The following is a 15,139-nucleotide window of genomic DNA, read 5'->3' on the forward strand; positions in this document are numbered from 1 at the left end:
GCGGTGCGTATTTTCGCGTCGTATATTCCGCACTGAATACGGTCCGTTCGGTTACCACTTTATGTAAATACGAACACGTCCTTGGTATCGGACAAATGAGAGGGTCAGTCCCCCGACAGTCACATTTCGCGCTAAAGTAACCCCTCGATACGAATCAATCGACAAATGCACCGGCTCTACTCGTGATTTCGAAAATCTTTCGATTTTTGAAAAATAACATGCGTATTTTCGTATATAAAATATATACAGGGTGTCGCCAATTTAAATGGCAAAACTTCAAGAGCGTGTAAGGGGCCGAAAAATTAAGACAAGAAGTTCTTTAGAGGTTTGCTCGTTTTTGCTCCATTTTAGAGAAAATTGCAAAAATTCAATCTCTTATTGTCAATTGCTCTCTTGAATCGATTGGCACCGAATAAATTTTCTGCTTCAAGGTTCCTTATATATGTAAACACTCGATGTTATCCTTTACGGTGCCAATCGATTCAAGAGAGCAATTAAGAGACCGAATCATAGATGCGGTGCACCAAATATCACTAGAACAATGTCTAGCTGCAATTAATGAGGCCAGTGCTAGATGTAACGCTCGCATTGCTGCAAGAGGGCAACATTTTCAACAATATCTCCATTAAATAGATGATAATATAAATAAAAAATGTAAATAAGTAAGTAAAAAAAAAACGAAAACTTGTCTTGTTTCTTTTTTTGTGATTTTCTCCAAAGTGGAGCAAAAAGGAGGAAACCTCTAAAGGGCTTTCGGTCTTAGCTTCCCTAAAGTTCTGCCATTTAAATTGGCGACACCCTGTATAATATTCGAGCGAATTCTCGCGTGAAAAATTCTTGGATTATTATACCGCGGCCATAATAATTTCTTAATTTGCAATGCACTTTTAGCGCGGGACTGCAAAATAATGGTCGCCGCGTTAACTTCGCGTCAAAAGTTCCGGCGAGCGTTTAACATACGTCCGACGCCATATTTATGGGCCATGAAATATTTGCGTGTTATAATTGCGTCTTAAAGCCTGAATTCATAATGCCCATTCTCCTCAGACGCCGTATCCTTCCCGCCTCCTTTTGTGCCCAGCGGGCACTTAAAAAGAAAGATATGCAAAGGGCATTAAATAAATTTACACTCTCGGTGCTCCCTCGCTCGTCGCGCGAAAGCGCACGTGAACAGATTACTCTTTCTTTTCTCTTCGTTCATTTAAGTCGGATTTACGATATCGCGAAATTCGTTTATAATTTTTACGGTGGCCCTAATGAGGGTCTTTCGTGTCCGAGGCTACATCCTGTTTTCTCGTGCTTTCGCTCAGAAATGACCTTTCCCTATAGCCCTAATAATCCTATTTGCTGGCTGAATCAGCGGAGATTTGGAAAACATATCCCTAACCGCGCGGCCTGCTCGCGTGCCCTAATCGCGCACCCTAATATCGTACCTTATGTACCTCTCGCTATGTATTTTGGCCAGTATTGGCCGCCTATTTTGCGTAGCCTATATATCCATTCTTCGGGCCAATTGGATCTACCTTTCGTTGCTCCTGGCCACTTTCTGGATCGATGTCTAAATAGAGATCGAAAAACGAGAGACACATTCCTTTTATCGCCGGCTATTTATTATCGCCGGTGAATACGCGCAAGATTTTTCTTGCGCTAAGGAAATAAACTCCTTCTTTTGCCGAGTAATTTTTGTCACCGGCAGATGAGCGTAAACATTTCACGCTCGATGACGATCGTATGATTTTACGATCGTTCGTTCATTTTAATATAACTTTATTTTAACTGAGACAAAACTAAGTTATCAATCAAAATTTTGATCAAAATATTATGATAAATTATAAGAAATATATAAATTTGATTAAAATTTATATATTAATATATAATTTATTTAATAATATAATAATGCATGTTTATAATAATATATAATTTTAATTTATATAATAATATATGATAATATATAGTTTATAATAAAATCAAATAAATTTATACAAGTAATAAAAAACAATTAATAAAAAATAATTTATGTCATTTATTATCATATTAAAGATAATTTAATTGATTGATCATTTGGTTTCTCTGATATCAGTTAAAACAAAGTTTAAAAACAATTTATAAAAATTATAATTACGTTATAAAAATAAATTACCATCACACGTAATTAATTATAAAATAATATAATTGATAAAATTACTAACGTTTTTATACAATAAATCAGATAAAATCTACAAATTGAAAAAAAAAAAATGTTTTCTATGATCTTCTTTCTTTAATTTAGATTCTAATTTACTTTTGCAATGGATGCAATGCATATAAAAAAAAACTTATTAAAAGTTATTCAATTTGATCTATTTTAGCTCATCCATTTAAATGTAACGGATTTATCTACAATCTACAAACTACAATCTACATCTACAAATCCGTTACTTTAAAATTAAATAAAAGTTTGTTACTCACCGGCACTGATGCGCAACAGCGGAGTTGTTGGTCTTGATGCTACGTTGTCTGTAACATACAAAGTCCAAATTATAGCAGCGTCCAAAATATAATTAATATTTCGTGCGGAATATTTTATATCCGATGCGTACAATACTAAGAAGCTCTATATAAATATAGAACAATTTTATAAATTATAAAAAAATTTTTTTTTTTCAAATTTTATAGGATTTATATGTACAATATAAATCTTTCTTTTTAACTTTCTCTTGTTTAATTCATTTAAATAAAAAGAGCGAATTAATGCACGTACGCGATTTTTAACAATTGATATACAAATAATAAATACTCACCCTAGGGTTGCTCCGCTGGTGCAGGATGCCTCTCCTAGGCCTCCTCCTCCTCCTCCTCCTCTCAGAATATCAGGATCGCTACGTTGATCTGTAACATACAAATAGAAGATGCAAATTGTAGCAATGCTCAAAATAATCAATATTTCAAAAATTTTATTATACGCATTGAATTTTACATTCAATACATATAATAATAAGCAAATTAATAAAATAATTTTATAAGTTTTGAAAAGAAAACAACTACTAATAACTTTAATAATTTCATATAAAGACTATAATCTAAAAGTGGAAACTTTTATAATTATAGCTTTTATATAAAAATCTTTTTCTTTCTAATTCTTTCTTGTTTAAATCATATAAATAAAAATCAAATTACGCGATTTAAATAATTGTTTAAATTAAATTGTACGTACGCAATTAATAAATAATTAATATATAAATAACAAACTACTTACCCGCAGGGTTGCTCCACCGTTGCGTGATGCCTCTCCTAGACCTCCTCCTCCTCTCAGGTTGATTTACACACGCGATACTTAAACGGCACTCCCGCACTTTTATTAAAAGATTACTTCCGCACTTGTACGCGCGATACTTTGAACGACACTCCCGCACTTTCGAATTTCGGCACGATCGAACCCCGCTTCACGTGAGAATCACACTTCGAGTCGACAAGTCGGGAATTCACCGATTACTTCGAGCGAAGGTTAAGCGGAAGCGGAAGAAGACGAAATCGATCGATGGAATAATCGCGAATGGGGTTCGCTCGACTCTTGACCCGCGCCTGCTCCCATCGAGGGCCGACTAGAACATCGTTAGGAACGATTTCATACGAACCACCAAGTCTCTATCATACAGACTGAGCCGGGTTTATCGTAAGGCTGGTAGACGGGTCGAGAATGAAGATACCCACCTTCTACGTGCTAACAATCTAGCACTTCGAAAGCGGGAGATCAACTTCTCTAGCGAGCGAAAATCGAACCTAATTAGAACAGCCGACTCCTCAGATGCCAAACATTTTAGTATTTCTACAATGTGCTGTTAGACGGTACAAGAGAAGGGACCCATTAACGATGATTCCAAAACAATCGACCGAACTCTAACCGATTCGGGCCGAACCGTTCGTCGGAGCAGAACGTGCCCTCAACAGCCGATTCTCGAACCGAAGTTCAAGATTAACCGCGCGAACATGCATCTATACTATGCACGAACATACGTTGCTACGCGGCCGGCATTCACCTCAGCCGCGATACTGAGGCGTTTTAACGTTGCGCCTACATTAATATATTAAATTTATTAATACATAAATATTTATATAATATATAATATTAATATAATATTAATATTAACTGATATTAATATAAAATTAATTATATTAATAGGTATTAATATATTAACGATTGCAACGCTGAGAGACATCCCATTTAGTCGGCAACAAAGTATGATCCTCGGTGACAATCGTGAAAACGAGATAAAAGTCCAACGCGAAAACGCGACGACGCGAAAACGCGATACCGCGACAACGCGACGCATCGTTGCTCGTACGGCACGATGACGGCAACGACGACGCACTAATGTGCGTTCAACGCACAAATGCGCGTGCCACGTATGAGCCATTGTGCGACTCGTGGCAATGCTGTACGGACACGCGACGCGAAAGACGCGAAAGCCGTCCGCGACACGATGACGGTACCGATGACGCGACAAGCCGTCCGCGGCACGATGACAGCACCAACGATACGACGAGCCATCCGCGGCACGATGACAGCAACGACGACGCTGGGTACTTGGTTTCCCCTTCGCAGTAAACCTCGAGGACGCTTAGGACCTTAAGGCATACCGTCCAGGTACTAAAGCCACTCCACCACGTCAAGGTGTACCCATGGAGGGTTATTTTATACAATATATAATTTTCTAATATAATATATAATTTAAGAGAGAGGAAAAATATATTTTATAATTGAGAGATTAACTATATCGCAGATACCCCTTTCTTTCCTCGATTAAAAGAGATGCGATATAGATATGTTTTGAAAAAACAAGCAATACATGTATAATATTATACGATAATTTAGATTGGATCTCGTACATTATTAAAGAAACGAAAAAAGAACGAGCAATGTATAATTAAGTTTTGAGACTCGCTTCGCATTTCCGTTTGATCCGTTTGTGCTGCCATTTTAGAGGGTTATTTACAACTCAATACTCAACACGTGGTGCAAGTTTTAAATTATTTGATTCAATAATTAATGAGATACAGTTATGCAAAGTAGTGTTAAAAATTTGTTTAAAAATCGGTGTAATGGAAGGAACGCTCGACAATACACCAACATTAAATTCTGTGCTAAATTAGAGAAGTCTCTAACAGAAATGTTACAAATGATTCAACAAGCCTACGAAGAGTCAGCTATGCATAAGAGTACCGTTTCAGAGATATAGATGACATAAAAAAAATGTAAATCACATTTTAAAAGGGCTTGCTTCAGAAAACTAGGTTTGCTGAATCATTTGTAACGGTTCTGTTAGAGACTTGACTAATTTAACGGAGAATTTAATGTTGGCGCGTTGTCAAGCGTTCTTTCCATTACACCGATTTAAAAAAAAAATTATATTAATACAACTTTGCGTAATTGTATCTCATTAACTATTGATTAAAATAATTTAAAACTTACACCACATGTCGAGTATCGAGTTGTGAATAACCCCCTAAAATGGCAGCACGAATCAAACATTCGGAAATGCGAAGCGAATCTCGAAACTTAATTGTTCGGTCGTAATATATTTTGAAAATAATATATAGATGGTAAATAAAAATATAAATTACTTATCGCACATATCGTTGCTCCATCCATCGTCGGATACTTATCAGAATCTCCTTCTCTTCTCTTGTTCATCCCTTGCTGTTTCCTCGTGACATTTACACTCGCTTGCGAAAACACAGTTAATTACGATTAGTCGAATATGCGACGATCGCGGCATACTTTGCACCGGCACTCCCGATCACGGAACAATCACACGAGACATACTTTATTATATCGTAAGAAAGAAAATATGAAAAATACGATTTGCTTGATTTTACACGACGCCGAAATCATGCGCCACTCGTTACAACAATACTATCTCTATTATTGAATTATTTTGTTTTATTTCTTATTTTTAAAAGTTAATCAATTGTTAATTACAATAATCATATCAAATTATTTTTCGATACTTGTTGCGATCTCGTTTAGAAAAATAATTGACGATGTCTCGCGCTCTACTACTTTACTGTTCGAGTGTCGCCGTGCGATTGATAGGCTATAATACGTTAACAATAGCGTGCTAATGTTTACGCAGCCAAGGCCGAAAACCATGTTATTGATAATTTGCAGCCAAATATTTTGCGTACTATGACGTATATCGCGGAATATTAAATCGTACAAGTATTTTTAATTATTTACTTATATATAATACGATTAATATTATTACGGAGCTTATCGTTAATTACTCGGACGGATACAATTCGACTATTTCATCGCGCGTTCTCGATCCGAATCATATTTAAATCGACGAAAAGTCAAACGATAAAGTATCGGACAAAATATTAAATTAAAAATATTTTTAAAGAAATAATTATTCCTTATAAAGGAAGAAAAAGATCACGACAAAACAATAAATTACAATTTTGATTCCTGTCACATGTATATCACGCGAAATACGCGCCTCGAAATTTATCGTTGCGATATAATTATGTATTATTTAAGATATATAAGATAAAAGATAATTAATTTTATTTATCGTATTAAATTATTTGCCGATACTTGTTGCGATTTCGTTTAGAAAAGGAATTTGATAATGTCTCGCGCTCTACTACCTTACTGTTCGAGTGTCGCCGTGCGAATGATAGGCCATAATAATATCGTGCTAATGTTTACGCCGCCAAGGCCGAAAACCATATTATTCATTAAATGCAGTCGAATATTTTGCGTACTATGACGTATATCGCGGAATATTAAATCGTACAAGTATTTTAAATTATTTACTTAATGAACGATTAATAATATTACGGAGCTTATCGTTAATTACTCGGACGGATGCAATTCGACTATTTTATCGCGCGTTCTCGATCCGAATCATATTTAAATCATCGAAAAGTTAAATGAAAAAGCAGAACGGACGAAATATAATTATATCTTAATTATTTTTAGAGAAATAATTCGTAAAAATAATATCAAATGCTAATAGCGAGTTCTTTATTTTTTAAATAAGAAAATTCTTACATAAAAAATTGTGTAATACTTATTGTTAATATGTCAATAATAAAGAATATATTGTATAACCACAATATCTTTTATATATTTTGGTTATATTTTTATATATAAATAAAGTAAAAATTAAATTTTATTTACTTTCTTGCATTTTAGAGGGATCTAATGGACGTAATGCTTTCTACAATAGAGAGTATATTTGAGAGAATCTCTAAGGAACTTGCTTTAATATTTGGGGTATAATATTTAAGACTAAAATGCACTTAAAATAAAATATGGCATACAAAAATTATGTGTAAGTGATTATGGTATGATATATTCTGCAGAATTCTCAATTATTGTGAGCTTTTATGGTAATAATGATGTATATGATATTGTGAGAAAAATTTCATCAAGTAATATTTTTGCTATTAGAATTATGTAAAATATAATATGCTGTTATGCTATTTTATTATTATATATATATATCAAAATATATATATCTCATATTAATAAATATTCATGCTACGTTTTGTGATTGATGTTAAACCCTTATTTCGAATAATTGCAAAATTCAATTTAGAATATTTTATATTATATAAACTATTTTTATTTGCACGTTCATACACACATAGAGTAAAATAGCAATTCAAATGGCAATGTTAAAACACAACTGTATGTTGCAGAAAAAAAAAATTAATCTTATTTATATTATATAAACAAAGTTTAGTTTAAAATATAATTTCAAAGATGCTTTACGATAAAACAATAAATTGTGTGTATGTTTACAATTATGAATATAAAATTTTTAATTAAAGTCTTCTAATAAAAATTGACGCCACAAACAAATAAAACAGGCAATTGTATTAGTATTTATCTTTTGTGATCGAACAAACAATTGTGGGCGATCTGTAGAAATTATCATGGATGGTTTTTTTTTTGCACAGATCGCAATTGAATGAAAGTAACAAAGCAATACACATGCGCAACGTATTTTTTTAATGTAATGAAAGAACGGATCTCGTCCACTCATAATTCAACTATCACAATGTCATTGGAGATACAAAGTTTTTTAAAAAGTTAAAACTTTTCAGAATTTATGTAAGATTAAACTATATTGTGCAATACAACAAGATATAAATAACACAATTTATATCAATAGGTATATTACAGTTTTATTAAAAATCGTAACTTAGATTATGTATAATTTTAATTCAAAAAACATATTAGCATAATAATATATATTAACATATGCAAATATGTATATTGTTAAATTTAAGCACAATAATGAAAACTAAAGATAAAAAGAATCAATCTGTAGGAATGCAAGTTGAATATACTGTAATTCGACTACATGTTCCACATAAATAAATTTCAACATTTTTGACGATAAAATTTGGTTCTGATATTGTAGATTTATTTAAAAAATTTATTGAAACAAATATATCTTTTTAAATATACAAAGAATCTGCACACACACATATGTGTGTGTGTGTGTGTGTGTGTGTGTGTGTGTAAATTAAATAATTTGTTACTAAATAATTATATATGATATATGTATATTAATGCTAGATTGTGGCAAAATTATAATCTATGCGAATATATTAATTTATATATTAATTATATATTAATATATACATTATATATCTTACGCGACGCGGAAGACGCGAAAGCCGTCCGCGGCACGATGACAGCACCGACGACGCACTGCTACTTTATTGCTCGAGTATCGCTGTGCGAATGATAACACGTAAGAAAGGAATTTGAGCGTCTCGCCCCACTACAGTTCTATTCAAGTGTCTCTGTATAAATGATAACAAAGCCGTGATACATAAACAATGTTTACGCGCGCCGATGTTTACGCCGCCAAGGCCGAATATATAATGTTATTGAAAAGTCGTTGCCGAAATATTTTTCGTACTATTATATTATATATATATAGACGAGGAATATTTTTTAAAGTATATAAAGTATATTTTAAATTATGATTAATTATATTTATTAAACGATTGATATATCATAAAGCCTTTTGTTGCGTTAATTACTCATTTTTGCGATTTGATTGTTTAATTGCGCGATCTTAATTCGAATCATATTTACATGCCATCGAAAATCGAACAATAAAACGTCGGATGAAATATATCTCTTGCAATATTATAACGCCGATGTCCCTTAATGATACGAGAAATTAACATTATACAAGTCATAAATGTTATTAGTTTAATTAATGGATTCATTAACGAATTTAACGTATTCGCTAGTCGTAGCAAAAAAAAAAAAAAAAAAAAAAAAAAAAAAAAAAAAATATCGAAACCTGGAGAAACAAAACCGCGAAACGAGCACGTCTCTTGATTGGAAAAAAGTTGCTAGGACGCCAGGATGTATCGACAATGGACTATCTCGATCGAGAATTGCACGATCGAGAAATTGGAACAGACAGAAACCGCGTATCTCTCTTCTCGCGCCAGTTTATTCCTGGTGCTTTTAATTTCAAGCTACACCAAGCTCTTTATATTCGCAAGGGGTGTAATTATCCACAAAAAGGAAGAAAGCTGGCATTGAATATTTTAGTTCTCATTCCTTGTAGCACTGTTTCGCGGACCTTCCTTCTTCCCCTTCTTACTCTTTCACTTCCCTTTGGCTTTGGGGTACTAACACCCCTCGTTCCGTAACAAAAATAAGAACGAATGAATGCGAAGGGAGGTGCGTGACCCGAAAAGCGAGAATGGAAAAGATTCTACTATTTTTATCTTTCCAAGATCTTACGGTTCTAGGATTAGCTAGGAAAGTTACGTTAGATATTTTGTGGTCAGCTTTGCATAAGTCTCAAGTTTCTCTCTCTCTCTCTTTTCCTCGCTTTCTTTCGTATTCCATCTCTTTATCTCGCGATTCTAGGTTCGAACGTACGTATATGTCCAATAAAAATAGAACCTGCATTAGGATTGCGCATTAACTTCTATATTTCTCTAATCCGACAAGCTATTTTATTTCCGAGTTAAAGTATATTACTAAGTTGCCGATTCGCAATTTGGCAGTGATGTTACATCAAAAATGTCGAGCTTAAAAATGATTTATGTGTGTAAACAGAATTAAAGTATTCTTCCAAATATTAGACTATACAAATATCTGAAAAATGTATTTATAATTAAAATATATTTTTATAGATTTTTGTTAATATCATATAATTTCTGTCATTAATGTACAAAAATGAGAATACATTTTCCTTTTACAGCTAATAAAAAGATTTATATAAATTCGCAGAAAAGAATTTTAAACTGAGAAACGTTGCTCTATTTTTTAAAAGTCAGCGAGCCAGTTTATCGTTATAATAAATGAAGAACGATCACGAGACGTGATATTTAACGAGTGACTCAAAGTGTAATGTTGGTTTCTTCTCACGTTGTAAAAGTCAGCAGATTTATTTTATCGTTACAGTTAATATAACGAGGGGACGGTCAGCGAAAATGAATTGCATCGATATGCAAATGTCCACCGAATGCATAATCAATGTAATATATCCCAAAAATATTTTTTCACTCTAATATCGTTACAAGTGGATGCGTGCACTGATTACATTTTCCTTCCGGTGATTTAATTTATAATATTACACTTTCCTTCCGCTGAATTAATTTATAACATAATACATTGTAGGATGTACATATAAAAATGTTACATTTAAGTACGCACCAATAATAGTGGAAAATTAAAAGAAAAAAAACTTGGGCGAGTTCATCTTTACAAGCCGTACACGTCCGATATAAAGTATCTCACGTTGTTGAAGGGGGAAAAAAAAAATCGCAAGATCTGTCTTTCGTGACGCATTTCGCCTCTCCGAACAATTCCGCGCAGCCGGTCTTCAAGAATGAGGTATAAACCGTTGATAAATGATCACGGCAGAAAGAACAGCCTCGTAATTGTAGTCTTATTAATGGCTCGCAACTGCACGCTGTAACGACCTGTAGCTATAACACGCATCTCGTTTGTATCTCGCAACCGTAATCTGCCAATTTACGGCGTGAAATCGCTAGTAGCACGAGAACCTGCACGAAGGTATTCAACGGTACTCAAAGTATGAACGCGATAAACACAAAATAAATCAATTATTTGAAAAAAAATATGAGTTCTCTCTCTTGGTGAAATAAATCTGGAAATTTATATATTTACTTGTCACAATTTGAATAACTTTTTTCAAAAATTCAGAGAGAGAGAGAGAGAAAAATTAAAGATCTCGAAGAAAAAGAATTTTTTATCGCAGTGATACGCTTAAACTTTGCTCAATAAATTTAAATTATATTTCTAGGATGTCACGGGGCCAAGGGGTATGGTCCGACGAGCCTTGCACTTCCGGTAATGCGAGTCGCCGCGGTGGAGCGCGGCAAATGGCGGGATCGTCCTCGAGAACGTCAACTTCCGCCTTGGAGGAGCGCGCTTCCGGTACCACGCCGTGTAAAAGCGGCTTCAGATTAGGTGTCTACGGCTGGAGAAAAAGATGTCTTTACTCCCTCGTGTTGACCCTCATGGTCATCGTTATTCTCAACCTCGCTCTTACCGTCTGGCTTTTAAAAGTCATGGGATTCAGTTCCGTAAGTTCGTAAATTAATGAGACATTATTAATAAAATTAATATATTTATCAATACCGATTTTTCTCAAGCTTCTTTAATAAAAATTTGAGGTGATAGATAAAAATACAATGACTGACAAACTTGAACAAATGTTTCGAAAAACTTTCAAATTATTATCTAGAAAAATATATTTTATCTATATTTTATTGATAATAAAAAGCAATAAAAAATTCTTTCTGTTTTTCCTACTTTTTAATTACATTAAAAACTCATATAAAGTTTCTAAAAAAACTTGATTAATTCTGTGAGCAGCTGAATTTTGTATATTTGAACTCTTGTAATAAATCAATATGAAATAATATATATATGTTATGGCGTATGGGAACGCAGCTTGGGTAGGTCCGGAAAACGAATCCTTTCTCAGTTAAGATCTTCCCCTGTAAGTTCGACCTGGATAGAGGGACGTATGTAACTTTTCGACAGTCATTAAAGTCGACTTCTCTGCCTTGCGGCTTGGAATTAGTTTCGCGCGAGTTCTTGAGCCCGAATAACAAGCCTCGACGAGGGTGTCGGATCGTGCGAGCGTGTGTAATACATCATCGACGATTTTAAGGGTAGCGGCAAGGGGGCAGATGGGGAGAGGAGAGGGAAAGATGGCGTGAGGCGCGAGGATGGTTAATATAATTCGCTGTAATTGCCGGAACCGTTACATCGGTGCCGTAGTGTTTCCGTCGCGGAAAATTGTCGTTTGCACTTCATACTTCTTCTTCTTCTTCTCTTTCAGACTTAATTCGGTCGCATTACAATTACTCGTCTCTGAAATCGCCCGGGGAGGGGGGGGATTCATTAGTAAGTAAGTCGGCAATGTTCGAGCGTTCTCCTTTCGCTCTTTGCAATCCCGGAGAAACGCGCGGCCCGTACCGACTTCTTGATTGCGATAATGACTGTAATGTAAAGGTCGTTTCGATGTAAATGTCCATGTCGCGCGCAGGGACCAACTTACCTACGACTTTCTTAAGTTAGCGAGACGTATTTGGTGATTCGATATTTCTTCGACCCAATGAAAAATGTATGAAATATAGCATTAATTTTGATATTATATTAACTTTAATTTCTCTCTTTGCGTGCTGCGAATTTTCCAATAAAATTGGTATATTCAATATTAAATACATTTTAGTAATAATACAAACAAGTTTTCAAATGTCTCATTATGATAAAATTAAGTGAAAAATGTGTGCATTTTTATTAGATGAATTTTTCAACGAATGATCTTGCAAATAATTTTACTATTTATGCCACAATGTGTGCAAAATGGATAACTGAATAATATCATTAGAAGGGTATAACTTTTTTCTCGATAGGCCATTCTCTCTTTGAAGAGCAGCTGCACAATGCGCTTCGCAATCATCTGTAACACACGTAGCACGATTCGATTCTCATGCGCGCGGAGATCCACATAAATTCTTTCGATCCACTTCATCGCCCGGTCGCATAATCGTACCAACTCTCTTCTCTCTTTCTCTCTCTCTTTCCCTTTCTGCAAATCGCAGCATTCCCACGTACGCGAGCGAGGTGCAACAATGCCACGGATCGGTCGATGACTAAGCTGGTGGCTAGTTCGCTCGATTAAGGCAAAAACGATCATGGTACTATCCACCTCGCGCCCTCGCCAAGCTGCTGCTGCAACTCCCCTATTCGCTATTATCGAATTTATTCGAAATCGAAAGGAGCTTTCGCGATCTGGCGCAATGATCCCACGATGGAGGCTAAATTCGGTGGAAATTGAGTATCAATCCGTAAGTAAGGAGTCTAGGAGCAGCAGGGATACCCCGTGGGAAATGTAAGTCTCTGCCACTTCTTTTCCCCCTTTTTACCCTTTCAGTTTCCTCTCTCTCTCTCTCTCTCTCTCTCTCTCTCTCTCTCTCTCTCTCTCTCTCTCTCTCTCCGTCTTCGATGCTTTCCCGTTTTACGCCACTTCCATCCTCCGTCAATTTCTCGCCATCCTCTCTTGCCTCCTCATCTCTTATCCCGTCACCCCACAGTGATTCTTTCATTTGATCTCCCATTCGATTTTTCTCTAGTTTTTCTCTAGCTCCCTTTTTCTCTCTAGTTCTCTCTCTCTCTTTCTCTCGAAACATCCTTCAATGCAATTGATACTACTCAGTTTGCCGATTCGCGCCAAAAACTTTTCCAACTGACGTGTCGTTCTTCTTCTTCTTCTTCTCTCTTTCTCTCTCTCTCTCTCTCTCTCTCTCTCTGTCTCTCTATCTTTCCCTCCTTCGCTCGTCGTAAGTCGTAATTAGAGGAGCGATAATTAAACTCTCGTTTATCGGCCGGTATTCGCGCCGATAACTCATGTCCGATTAATTGTGCGACTCGGTAAATCAGCGAGACAATCAATTACGAGTTCGGGCGCGTTAATTATTGCGCGCGGTCGGGTTTGCGGGCTGCCCCGGTCGACGATTTACGACAATTTCGATTCACGGTGACGGGTTCGACGTATACCGGGATATCTCGGGGAAAGTCGAATGTAAAAATCTTCGGTGAGTTTGTCGGCGCAAAAATCCAGCGGCCACGGAATATAGAGATGTGAACTTATGAGCGACAGTTTCATTTATAGGGAATAAGAACGTGATTTTGTAATACGTGAAATTTTACGCACGAGGAATATATGGGATTTAGCGTACAAACGGATTGATCGGGAAACTGCGCATAAAATTGAATGCAACTCTATTCTATTGTTTTTATCTGTACAATTTGGACTTGACCTATCTTGAAGCAAGTAACATTTCGTAGAAAATATTGTATGTAATAGCGGGAGATAAAAAAAAAAGAAAAAAAATATATATATAAAAAATTAAAAATTAAAAAATTACTTCAAATTAAAAAAAAATTATATAATCTAAATATATTTTATATATATTCTAAATATTATCATAAAGCGTATTTAGATCGTATAAATTTTTTTTTAAATTTAAAGTAATTTTTTATAGAATATTAATTATAAAATATTGAAAATCTGGAAATACGAAAAGAAACAAATGATACACATTGATTATATTTCGCGCTTTTTATGACGCGTAAAAAGAAATGGCAAAAACTGTATTAACAATATTTTAAATTAAGATACTCTTGTATTTTCTCATACAATTAATCACAACGAACAACCCGCAAGCTTAGAGACAATGAGATGTTCTACGAAACAACCGGGGATGACGCAAATTATGCGACGAGCGTTATACGAGGTGGCCCTTAATTATTGTTTCATATTACAGAGTAAATTAAAAAAAATAACATGTTTATTTAATGACGATGCATATTTCAATTATATACATATAATTAATGAATATTAAAAGTTAAAATACTTCGACGAATTAAATAAACGATCAAATATATATATATATTTTTTTTTCGGGTTATTCGTTCTTTTTTAAACTCACTGTATATCTTAGGCACTATAAATGACAAAAATTCGTTTTGGTAATAAATATTATAGCGTATTAAAACTGGCGTCGCTAGTTACAGACACCGTTGAAATGAAAAGTCTCCGAGATGTAGAGCCGAAAACTGCGG

The 15,139-nt window shown here is 34.7% G+C and overlaps 1 protein-coding gene across 4 annotated transcripts in view; it reads left to right on the top strand.

Annotated features, from left to right (window-relative positions):
• Scgdelta (sarcoglycan delta) overlaps positions 1 to 15,139 on the top strand; it is a 306,288-nt gene that overhangs the window by 275,023 nt on the left and 16,126 nt on the right. For all 4 annotated transcript variants that reach the window (XM_070313005.1, XM_070313008.1, XM_070313007.1 and 1 more), the window contains one exon: positions 11,304 to 11,586. In XM_070313005.1, the coding sequence (XP_070169106.1) occupies positions 11,304 to 11,586 (283 nt within the window). The remainder of the gene's footprint in view (positions 1 to 11,303; positions 11,587 to 15,139) is intronic.

This window comes from Polyergus mexicanus, unplaced genomic scaffold (genome assembly GCF_030449975.1).
Source record: "Polyergus mexicanus isolate NDT 795.1 unplaced genomic scaffold, iyPolMexi1.0 SCAF_23, whole genome shotgun sequence".
NCBI classification, from domain to species: Eukaryota; Metazoa; Arthropoda; class Insecta; order Hymenoptera; family Formicidae; genus Polyergus; species Polyergus mexicanus.